Here is an 11,553-nt window from a genome sequence, read left to right as displayed (position 1 = left end):
AGAAGGACTGAGAGGTCAGCCAAGCCAGCCGCTCATGGGGTAAAGAGGGTTGTAAGTCAGGTGAAGAAGTGGAGGCTCAGAGAGGTTGGACAATGTGCCCAAGGTCACACAGCTAAGCAACAGCAGAGCTGAAAATTCTCGAAGAGGTTGCCCACCCCTCACCCAGTCATTTTCTGGTTCTCTCGTCTTTCTGTGTCTCTGTCTTTCATACAAGTGCACGCGCGCACACACACACTACACGCAGCACCCTGGCTCCCACAGGGGATAAAAGACACTGCTGCGGACAAGTTGCAAGTCACACTTTATTCACTCGCCAGGATGTCTGCTGGGATCCTGGGCAGCTGGCCAGGCCCCTGGGGAGGAGGAAATGGGGGGCACTAGTTGGAGGGGTGGAAGGTGCCTCGCTGGTGCCACTGCATGTCACGGATGCGGCGCACGGACTGCACCTGGGGCTGGGGGGCCCCAAAGTCGCCGCTGTCCTTGTAATCACCCTTCTCCAGCAGGTACTGCAGCCCGCGGTAGCCGGGGTACTGGTAGCCGACCCACCTGCAGGGCCAGAGGTGGGAAGAGGGGACGTAGGGAGACAGGAGATGCAGATTGCGGGGGGGGGAATTGTTTAGCCACTAGGAAGGGTGGGGCCTCCCAATCATTTCACACTAACTGGGTGTTGAGCAGGAACACCCCCACCCTTCCTGAGACCAGCCTCTGCTTTCTTCCTTCCCTTGATGGGGAGCTCACTGTCTCCAGAAGCAACTTTTAACTGAAGGCCTGACACTGGGTTCAGAGGAAGGGGTGATCTCAAGCTCACTTAAGCTTAGAAGAAGACAGGCCTCTTAACCCAACCCCTGGCAAGGCCAAAGGACAGCAGGCTAGGTCCCAGGAGCCCTCCATGATCCCTCCACCCTTTGAAGCCATCACCATTTAGGGGTCACTCACTCTGAGTACCTGATGACCATTACAGTCTTCTCCCCAGAAAGCATCACACAGGCCTGGCCCACATGGACCTGCCCATCCAGCCCCCGTGGACACCTCTAGCTCTGCTTCTCAGACTTGGGCCCCTATATCTCCGCAGCACAGCCACTCCGTCCTTTGTAGAGCCCATCAGACTCACCAGGCTCCTCCCACCACAGGACCTTTGCATGTGCTGTTCTCACTGTCTGGGATGTCCTTCCTTCTCTTTACCTCTATAATTCCTACTTTCTTGACATCTCAGCTCAAGAGTGCCATCCTCAGGGAAGGAGGCCAGATTCGTGCAGATTCCTAAACTATTAACAGTTGTCCCCAACCAGACTGCTAGCTACACAAGGCAGAGGCCAGGTCTGTTTAACCTACCTTGACTTACTGATGACTTAACATGGTGCCTGGCATATGACATCACTCGACAAATTGAATCAATGAATGAATAAACGAGTAAATGGAGGGGAACATGAATACAGAACTTTGCACACTCTAAAGAGTTTGACAAGCCCCAGAAAGCCAGTATGTGTTGGTAAACTAGCTCTCTTGGGGGGGGAAAAAAAGTCTTGATTTGTAACATTTTCCAATTTCTGAGGTGTAAATACTTCATGATGGCTCATTTCAAGTTGCCAATGATTAAATAACCAGCTCACATAAATTCTGAAAAGTTAACAGTCAGCTTTTGCAAGCTGGTACGAGTCGGCTTCAGCACGCCACTGCCCAAAGCCCATTGTCAGACTCCCCATGGAATCCAACTTTTTCACATTGAGAATTTCCCCAATGCTGATGGTTGAGGTTTATGTGCCGAAGTTTAATTTGGTGGAGAAGGATCCCTCCTGTTTCCAATCTCAGGAACTCATGCAGTCAAAGGCCAGCACCGGCTGGACTTCCTGCCTCTCCCAGCTCTGTTAAGACCACTCAACTCATTCCCAGCTTCTGCTCCCCACTACACCCTCCCCACCTCTGCCCACCATCTACTGTCCTGCTCTTTGGGGCTGAGGTTAAGGCCAAGGTTTCTCTCCTCCAGAGGTAGGGTGTTGCCCAAAAGGCAGATCAGGCTGGAACTTCAGGGGCTGAAAGCCATGCGTAGGCTGATGATTTCAATGCCCATTTTCCAATGAGAAGACTGAGGTCAGGAATGTATAAGATCCCCAGAGTTCAGGACAGAGCAGGACTTAGCAGACCAGGGTCTGGGCTCCTGGGGTGGGGCGAGCCAGGGTTGGGTGTGCACTCACGTGCCACTCTGCACCCGCACAGAAGACACCTTCTCCTGGTAGCCGTGGGCGTGAAAGCTGGGCACATCATCGTCTATCACCTCCATCTTCTTCCCTGTGAAGTTGGGGTTCTCATAGAGGATGATCTTATGCTCCTGGCTGTCCTGTGGACAGGGAGTGGGGGAAAAGCGAGTGTGGGTGAGAGCGCCCAGGGTGCCCTGGAGTTGGGACCAGCAGGCTCCACCTGCAGCCCTCTGGCCCAAGGCCCCCACCACGTGAGTGTCTATGGCAACGGCATCCAACAGTGTTTGTTCGTTAAGATCCTACTAGGCTATTTTCACGTAACAGACACTCCAGATTCGACACTTTGGGGACTATTTGATTCTGAAATGGCATTTTACCTCCCAACGCCTCAACTCCCCCTTTTAAAAATAAATGGCAGCCATGATGCATACACACACACACACACACACACACACACACACACAGGATTATTGTGCCCCTAGTAGACACTTGAAATATTTTGGCTTTCCTTCATCTCCACATATCTTCCCATCCTCCTGTTCCTGTAACATTTTTCTTAGTCATCTCCTTTCATCCTTTAAACTACTTTTATGCTGTTTGGTGGATAAGAAAACTGAGGCTTAGAGAGGTAAAGTGACTTGGTCAAGGTCACACAGCCGGAAGTGCCAGAGCCAGCAGAGGAACCCAGGTCTGTGGAATGCCAAGTCCAATGTTCTCTGGTTTTCCATCTAGTTCTGGGGAGAACTAGACTGGGCTGGGGAAGTTTGGGAGTATAACTGAGCATCGCTGGGCCCTTTGCCCTCCAGAGAATTCACACACTAGTAATCAGGATCAGAGAAGCTCTGAAAGGTTACACTGGCATGAGTTGTGAACATGAGCTAAACTGCCTTCTCCTCCACCCCGAAACCCACAATTTCTTTGAATATTTATGGTGGCAATCATTTATGGAACGATTGCTTTGTGACAGAAATCACACAGCCCTGGACAGCACCATCCACATAGAATAGAATGTGAACAGCGCCCCCTGGAGCATCTTGAATGAAGCCCCTGAAGTCATACGATGTGGCAATTCTCAGGCTAAACCTGCTGGTATCTCAGTACAGTAGATACTAATATCCCCATCTTACAGGTGAGGAAACTGAGGCTCAGGGAAGTGAAGGGACTTATGCGAGGTCACACAGCCAGGAAGTCTCCCGCCAGTCAGAAGGGGCACGATGCCAGAGGTAAAGGCTCCTTCCTAGTCCCCAGACCGCTGGCTCCAAGGGGGCAAAGAGAGGAAGAAGATGAGGGTCAGGGGCTTACCACTTTGATGGGCCTCAGGGAGCTGAGGGAGTCTGTCCTCCGACTGCTGGTCCATGAGTCCCAGCGGGGGTACTCACCCTTCTCAAACACAAACTGCTCCCCTTTGCAGTTGGCTTGCTCGTAGCCCACCCAGCTGCAATGGAGAGAGAGAGAGGGCAGGTCAGGCTCACTCCAGGCTTCCTCTGGTGGGACCCTGGCTACTCGTTTGGGCCCCAGAGCTCACAGTTGCCCAGCTCATCAAAATGAGTAGCAGCCTCATTTAAATCCAAGCACAGCAAATCCAAGAGCAGCATCACCTCAGTTATCCAGAACCCAGCACGGTGCTGACTTCAATCATCTGGAACATAACCAAGAAATAAGGAGGAAGCCTAAGAGATGGCCTAGCAACAGACATAGATGTATAGAACCCATGTCCCAAGGCCAATGGTATGCTGGTAAATTAAAAGCCAGCTCTGAAAAACAAAACAAATCCTGTTTGTAGCGTTTGCTAATTTCCATGGTGTAAATACTCCCACCGTGGCCAGTGTCAAGCTTTCAGTGTGACATCAGTGAACATGGAGTTGGGAAGAAATGTGCCCAATCAGCTTTTACCACTAAGAACGGACTGCAGAACAGCCCTGTATCTAAAGCTCACGTACATTGCTCATACCAACCCCTTCTCTCTGGGTCTCTTTCCTCTTTGGTTCTTGATGGTGGTCTCTGGACTCCTACGCTACACAAAACTTTAACAGTCTTAGATCCACAGTAGAAGAGAAAATCCTTAAAGGGAAGGATTACCTGCCGGTGGGGCATGGCTCATAGAGGAAAGGGGACAATAAGAAAAAGGTGGTACCGACTTCATGATGCCTGGCATTCTGGGGCGTTCATCGCAGGGGCAGACAGTTCAGCCTGGCACAGTGACAACTCTTTGGAACAGTAATCTAAGTCCTTAACGGAAGGGGAGATGGTGTTTCTTGCTGCTTTTAGAAGAGGATGCCCTCTTGATCTGGCGATTCAGCTTTAGACAACGTGTCCTTAGAAAACAGTTGTCAAAGAGCTCACAGATACATGGGTAATGATGTTCATCACGGTGTTGTTTATAATATCAAATAATCAGAACAACTTACACATCCAACGGGCAGGGCCTGGTTGAGTAAATTATGTCGTATCCCGTAATGAAATGTTACAAAGGTATGAAAAACAATGAAGTAGGACACGGGTTCTCAAACTTAACTGGGCAGAAATATCACAAGGTGGTGGGTTTGTGAAATGCAGATTCCTGGGCTCCAGGCCCAAGAGTTTGATTCACTGGGGCAGGGCTGGGACCCAAGAATCTGCACTTCAAAGCCTCCCCACCTTCTGTGATTCTGATACAGATTTACCTCCAAAAAACTCTTTGAAAAGCATTGACATAAAATGTTACTTAATGACATGGAGAGAATTTGGGATAAAAGTTTTCAAAATGAGTTATAAAACAGTATGTAAAGCATGATCTGACTTCTGATTAAGTATATATCTAATATATATTTGATGAAAGAAAAATATAAGTTTACATGAAAATCTTAATGGTTACTCTGAGTGGTAAGATTAGGGTCATATGGCTTTTTTGCACTAAACCGCTGCTCCTTAATTTTATTATTATTATTATTATTATTATTTTTTTGCGGTACGCGGGCCTCTCTCACTGTTGTGTCCTCTCCCGTTGCAGAGCACAGGCTCCGGACGCGCAGGCTCAGCGGTCACGGCTCACGGGCCCAGCCGCTCCGCGGCATGTGGGATCTTCCCGGACCGGGGCACGAACCCATGTCCCCTGCATCGGCAGGCGGACCCCCAGACACTGTGCCACCAGGGAAGCCCCCCGTGATCTGACTTTTGATTAAGTATATATCTAATATATATTTGATGAAATATATACAGAGAAAAATATAAATTTATATGAAAATCTTAATGGTTACTCTGAGTGGTAAGATTAGGGTCATATGGCTTTTTTGCACTAAACCGCTGCTCCTTAATTTTAAACAATAAACAATAATTAATAAAAATATCAAAGTTACGTATATATTTTGTTTGTTTGTTTGTTTTTTTGCGGTACGCGGGCCTCTCACTGTTGTGGCCTCTCCCGTTGCGGAGCACAGGCTCCGGACGCTCAGGCTCAGCGGCCATGGCTCACGGGCCCAGCTGCTCCGTGGCATGTGGGATCTTCCCAGACCGGGGCACGAACCCATGTCCCCTGCATTGGCAGGAGGACTCTCAACCACTGCGCCACCAGGGAAGCCCTCAAAGTTATATTTTTTTAAAGAAAGCAGAGGAGGAATGTAAGGTCTATTTGAGAAATTCTTCCCTCCAAATACTAAGAAAAAAAAGACAACTGAAAAATCAGATGTGGTGCTTCAGTTGTCAAAACTTCAGCCATCCAGGAAGGCAAGCTCTCACTGATGCTCTGAGCGCATCAGCTAAGAATGGCAGGGCCATTCCTTTGGCTGTGTTCTCCACACCAGCAGACTCTGATTCAGTTAGGGTCATCACACACTGCAGAATTCCCGGTGAACCTTGAGGTGTGGTGCGGGTCATCCAGGACCCACACTAGACTCACTGACCTGTTGTTGGGGGTCACTGGTGGCCACCCCTGATTCCGGAGGCTCTTGGAGAGAAGGAACAGTCAGGGAACCACAAGGAGAGGCCCCTGCAGGCTGTGCTCAACTATGTCACCTGAGTGCGGCAGAGTCAGACCTGACCAATCAACTCCCCTTCTCTCTTGGGCCAGGGGTCCCAAGCCTGCTGGCCCCCCAGTGTGTCAGCATATCTGCGAAAACCAAGTATCCCCAGGACCTGGAAAGGGAGCGGTGGTTGCAGAGCTGGGACATCCAGCTTTAAACCTCCCAGGAGAGCGAGGACACTCCCAGAGCCAGAGATTGGCAGCTATAAAAAGGTCCACAGGAGTCACTGTGTCTGTCTCCCTGCCTCAAGGAAGTGGATGACCTTGGTGTCAGGCTTTTCACATGAGCTCCATCCCATCATCCCCAGGAGGACATGGGTATCCTCATCCTACAGAGGAGAAAACCGAGGCTCAGAGAGAGAAGTCCCTGAAGTCACACAGCACAGAAGTGGTGGAACCAGGATTTGAAACCCAGCTCTATCTGACCTCAAACCACAAGCTCTCTCCACAGGCTGCCAAGACCCCAAATCCTGGTCCCCTAATTGCACAGTCTAGGAGCTCAGTGAGAGCAGATCCCTCCAGCTCGCTCCACAGCCTGACTGCCTCACCCTGGCAACCCCTGATTAAGTGAGGCCCCCCAGGTACTTACGGTCCAGCCTGCACCAGGACAGAGCCTGCCTTCTCCACGCCGGTCTCCTTCAGGTTGGGGCAGGGCCCATTGAGCTCATGTGAGTGGCCCTGGAAGTTTTCCTGCTCGAAGATGATGATCTGCAAAAGGAGGAGAGAGTCAGACCCCCGTCACGATGGGGAGGAGGGAGAACAGGGCAGGGGGGGTGAGTGGGCGTAGAGAGGGGACTCAGAGAGCCTTGAGGGATGCTGAAGGGTTCCACACTTGGGAATCACGAACCAAATATAAAGTCTGAGAGTCTTGGCTCCAGTTACCAGCTGTGAGACCTTGAGCCAGTATTTCACCTGTCTGAGGCTCGGTTTCCCCATCTGTAAAATGGGAAATAAAGATAGAACCTACATCATGGGGCTGTTGGAAGGATTCAGAGGAGCGTAATGGTTAGCACACCATATCTGCTCTGGGTGTGGGAGGCATAATTATATTAAGGGACATGCTAAGGATCCCAAGTGGGTAAGTGGCAGAGCTGAAATCAGAGCCCAAGCTCGTCTGATGCTGTTTCCTGTAGAGCAGCACTTTGGTACCACTGGTCTGTGGACCAGAGTAGGAGTAGCAAGATGCTAGACCATGCTGCTTAAGCTTCTCCTGCCCCCATTAGAGCTGGACCAGTGCGGCCATATCCACCCTTCACCCCCATTTCACCATAAGACTACGCATACCTGTGCCCTTTTCTTAAGCCCCCACAGGTTTTGCAGGCTTTCCTCCCCCTCTGGATACTTCTTAAGAGGACTTCACTCCCCGTGCCTCACCGGCCTCTCAGCAGCCCAGGGAAGAGCTGGCAGGATCCCCATCAGGAAAAGTGAAGATCAGCAAAATGAAAGGGCTGCTCACGGCCTCACAGCCAAGTGCTAAGAGGTCGGGGAGGGGGGCAGCTGCCTCCTTTCAGGATTCCAGACAGAACTTGGGGGCAGACGTTTTCCAGCCACACTTGCCCCAGGGGACTGCCTCTGGATGAAGCGGGGCGAGGTTCAGGGGAGTGGGCCTCCAGGAGGGGCAGCTGCACAATCCACGTGGTCAGCACTGGCTGGGTAAACACGCCTCTCTCTCCCAGACCGGGGATTAGCCAGACAAAGCCAGGGGAGGGAGGCCCAGCAAGGTTCAGAGTCAAATTCCACGGGCTCAGTTCAGCCTTTATGATCACTGACAAGACCACAGATGGGTCAGGAGAACTAGGCTTCTATGTCACCTCTGTTGCATCCAGCTGTGCAACCTGAGGAAGCCACGTGATTGCTTTGAGCCTCAGCTGCCCCATCTGTAAAATGGGGAATCATGCCTCTTCTGCAGGCTTATTGAGAAGAATCAAGAACCTGGGAGTCAGGGGCTAGAGAATTATGACACTGGCCTGGGAGACAATGGCTTACAGGGGCAAGGAGGGCAAGGCAGGTCAGACTCCCCAAGCATCTGAAAGGCCTCAGAGCCCAGGAGTTCAGTATTACTATTGTTGTTGTATGTATCAACAAAGGGACGCTAAAAATTTACATATTACCTAATCCTTTCAACCTGCACTGTCCAAATTCAGCAACTGCTAGATGTCTATTGAACATGTGCAACTAATCTGATTTAAAATGTGCTATGGGGCTTTCCTGGTGGCGCAGTGGTTGAGAGTCCGCCTGCCGATGCAGGGGACACGGGTTCGTGCCCCGGTCCGGGAGGATCCCACATGCCGCGGAGCGGCTGGGCCCGTAAGCCATGGCCGCTGAGCCTGCGTGTCCGGAGCCTGTGCTCCGCAACGGGAGAGGCCACAGCAGTGAGAGGCCCGCATACCGCAAAAAAAAAAAAAAAAAAAATGTGCTATGGGTATCAAATACACATCAGATGTTGAAGATACAGTATGAAAAAAAGAATGTAAAATAGTTCTCTAATAATTTTTCTACTGACTGTACATTAGGATATATTGGGCTTAATTAAATATATGAAAATTAATTTCCCATTTCTTTTTACTTTGTTAACATGGCTACTAGGAAGCATTAAAGTCCATAAGTGGCTCACATTTGAAATCGACTGGACAGCGCTGCTCCAAGCCACATCGCACTGGGCTTCTTGCTGCTCAAACTCACCCATCTCACTCCAACCCCTGGGCCTTTGCACTCACTGTGCCCTTTGCCAAGAATGCTCTCCCCTACCCCCCACTCCCCAATTTTCACTACTTCCTCACTTGACCGGGGGCTCTGCTCAATGTCACCTCCTCGGAGAAGTCTTCCCTGACCACCTTAGCTAACACGTTCCTTGTCCACCCTGACCCTAAAGAACCCACTCTTGTTTCTTCCTAACACTTTTCACTCCTTGAAGTTATATATTTAGTAGTTTATTTATTGTCTTTCTTCTAGAAAGTAAGCCTCTTAAGGGACAGAATTGGGGTGAGCTGGGGTGGGGGCCCAAATCAGGCAAAAAGGCAGCTCCAGGACGGAATCTATGCCTGGGGCCTCTGAGGCAGAGGGAAACAGGAGGGCAGCCTGGTGGACTGCTGCTGGTAGAAGTTTGAGGGCAGATTCAGTGTGACAAGCCCCTGACATTGGGATAAGATCCCACCGCCCTTAGGAGGAAAAAACAAAGAAGGCTGGCGTTAGGTGGACAAGCATTAGGCTGAGCCTGTTTTCTTTGCCTCTTCACAATTACCTTATGCCATGAGTCCAACGCTCCCCAGTTTTTGAAGGAGGGACCCGAGGCTCAGAGAGGTCAAGTGACTGGCCAAGGTCACACAGCAGGTGTGGAGTCAGGATTCCCACCCCACCTCCCATTCACAAGCCCCCTCTCAGACTGGACTGAGGGTCTGCCTCAGCTTTGGGGACCCACCCTGGGCAATGGGGTAAAGGGTAAGGCAGAGAAAATTAAGTCTCCAAAGCCAGAAGGATGCTAGTCATGGGCTGGGGAGGGGCCTTCTGAATTGGCACCCCCTCCACTGTGCAAGTTGGGGAGACTGTGGCCCAGAGACAGGGAGCCCCAGAAAGGAAGACACCAACCCCGCTTTACAGGAGGGAAACCGAGTCTGCGAGAGGCACCGTGCTTGTCACCCCTTCCTCCTGCGTGGTACCCACCTTGGGGTTGAGGGGCTGAGGTTTGCCCGCTTGGGTCTGGTGGTCTGAGGCCATGGTGGACTGTCCGGTGCAGGAATGACCTGGAAGGCAAGGCATGGGGGAAGCAGCAGTGAGGACCTCTCTCTGGGCCCTCGGTTCCCTCACTTGGGGGGACAGGGGTGGTGGTGGCGGCGTGTCCCGGGGCCACATCACTCCAGCCCCACGTCCTGTTTTCTGTCTCCCTGATTTCAGGTTGTCCTAGAGCAGTGGGGACGGCCAGCGGCTGCCTGAACGTCCATCCTTAGCTTCGCTTCTTTGTGTCCAGGCCGGCTCCGAGGGGGAACAGAGAAATGAGGTCTACTAAAAAATAAAGTGAGAAACTAGAGTGTGAGTGGGGACCCACTTGGCCCCAGATAACTGATGCTATTATGCATAAATTTCTTATGCATCGACTGATATTATGCAGAAATTTCTTGATTCAAAGAAAATAATGTGGGCAGACAAACCCCACGCACTGGCTATGCTTGGCCGGGTTTTAGCTCCCAATCTGCCATCTCACAAAGTCCCCTGGGCCCCCACCCCTCATCCCCAACTTCCTCCTTGACTCCTGCCCCCCATCCAGTACCCAGAATGCTCCTTTCCACCATTGGCCTTATCGTCCCCTCCACCACCCAAATAGTACACAAGGCTGTTATGGAACTCCTGCCACAAGAAAGCAACAACGTGAGTATTACGGAAGTTCAGGCACTGTGGTCAGCAGCAGGGAGAGTTTCTTTGCAGCCAAGAACGTCAGAAAATTCTGGAAGGGTGTCAGTTTCTTCTCCCTTCCCACGGGATGGGCAGAGAACACAGCCTGTGTTTTCCCAGTGTAGAGGGGAAACCTATCTCCTTCTCCAGAGATAACATCCGGCTTCCAGAAGCTCCTTCCACACCAGAGGCCAGGCCAGGATGTTCCCCCAAAAGAGGACATTCTACTAAGCAGCTTGGGAGCCAAACCTGCCCTTCTCCCCTAAGAAACCAGCCCTCTGGGTCTGTCACTGTGCCCAAGATGCCACATTACAGCCCCAGCAGCATCCCCAGACTAAAGATTAAGCTCAGGTGGTTCAACTCAGGTGCTTCCTCCGCTGCTTACCAGCATCAAGGCCCTGGGAAGGTCATCCCCTCTGTGCCTCAATTTCCTGTTCTGTAAAATGGGGACAGGATGGTGCCTGGTCATAGCTATGAACAGGTTGTGATGATCCAATCATATAACACAGAAAAGCTCAAGCACTCAGCAGCCGTCCCAGAACCCACTCAGTGCTCAGTACACGGCAGCAATTATGGCATTATTAGGGTCCTTTCCACCCAGTTTTAGTGCCTTTGGAGTCACCTGTTGCTGGGAGCTCCCCGAGAGTGGGGCTGCTTCCTAGCTGTCCCAAGGCGGGACACAGAGCCGGTGCCCGGGAGTGTTTGTGGATATGGAGAGAGCTGACTCACCGCCCTAGAACTGAAGCTGATCCTTCCGTGGTTCTGCTCCTTCCACCTGCAAACCCTCAGTTATGTTCTCCTCCACTGGCAAAACGAGGATGCTGATGGACTGTTTAATACTAATAAAGAGCATCACCAAAATACACACTGTGCCAGGCACTGTGCTAGACCGCTCACCTATGTATCTCTGAGCCCCACAGCAAAGGAGGTTTTATGACCCCCTTCCCATTTAACAGAAAAGAAAACCGAGGCTCG

General features: G+C 51.2%; 1 protein-coding gene across 1 annotated transcript; it reads right to left on the bottom strand.

Annotated features, from left to right (window-relative positions):
- Positions 1-377: 377 nt before the first annotated feature.
- Positions 378-9,906, bottom strand: CRYBB2 (crystallin beta B2; the record flags this gene model as incomplete). The annotated part of the gene is made up of 5 exons (XM_079717347.1): positions 378-546; positions 2,193-2,335; positions 3,498-3,630; positions 6,782-6,900; positions 9,853-9,906. 5 exons carry the CDS (start codon positions 9,904-9,906, stop codon positions 378-380), a joined length of 618 nt encoding a protein of 205 aa, XP_079573473.1.
- Between the last annotated feature and the right edge of the window lie 1,647 nt (positions 9,907-11,553).

Source organism: Hyperoodon ampullatus, assembly GCF_949752795.1.
Source record: "Hyperoodon ampullatus genome assembly, chromosome: 13".
Classification (NCBI taxonomy): Eukaryota; Metazoa; Chordata; class Mammalia; order Artiodactyla; family Ziphiidae; genus Hyperoodon; species Hyperoodon ampullatus.
The sequence above is the reverse complement of the archived record's forward strand: the minus strand, read 5'-3'. Positions and strand labels throughout refer to the sequence as shown.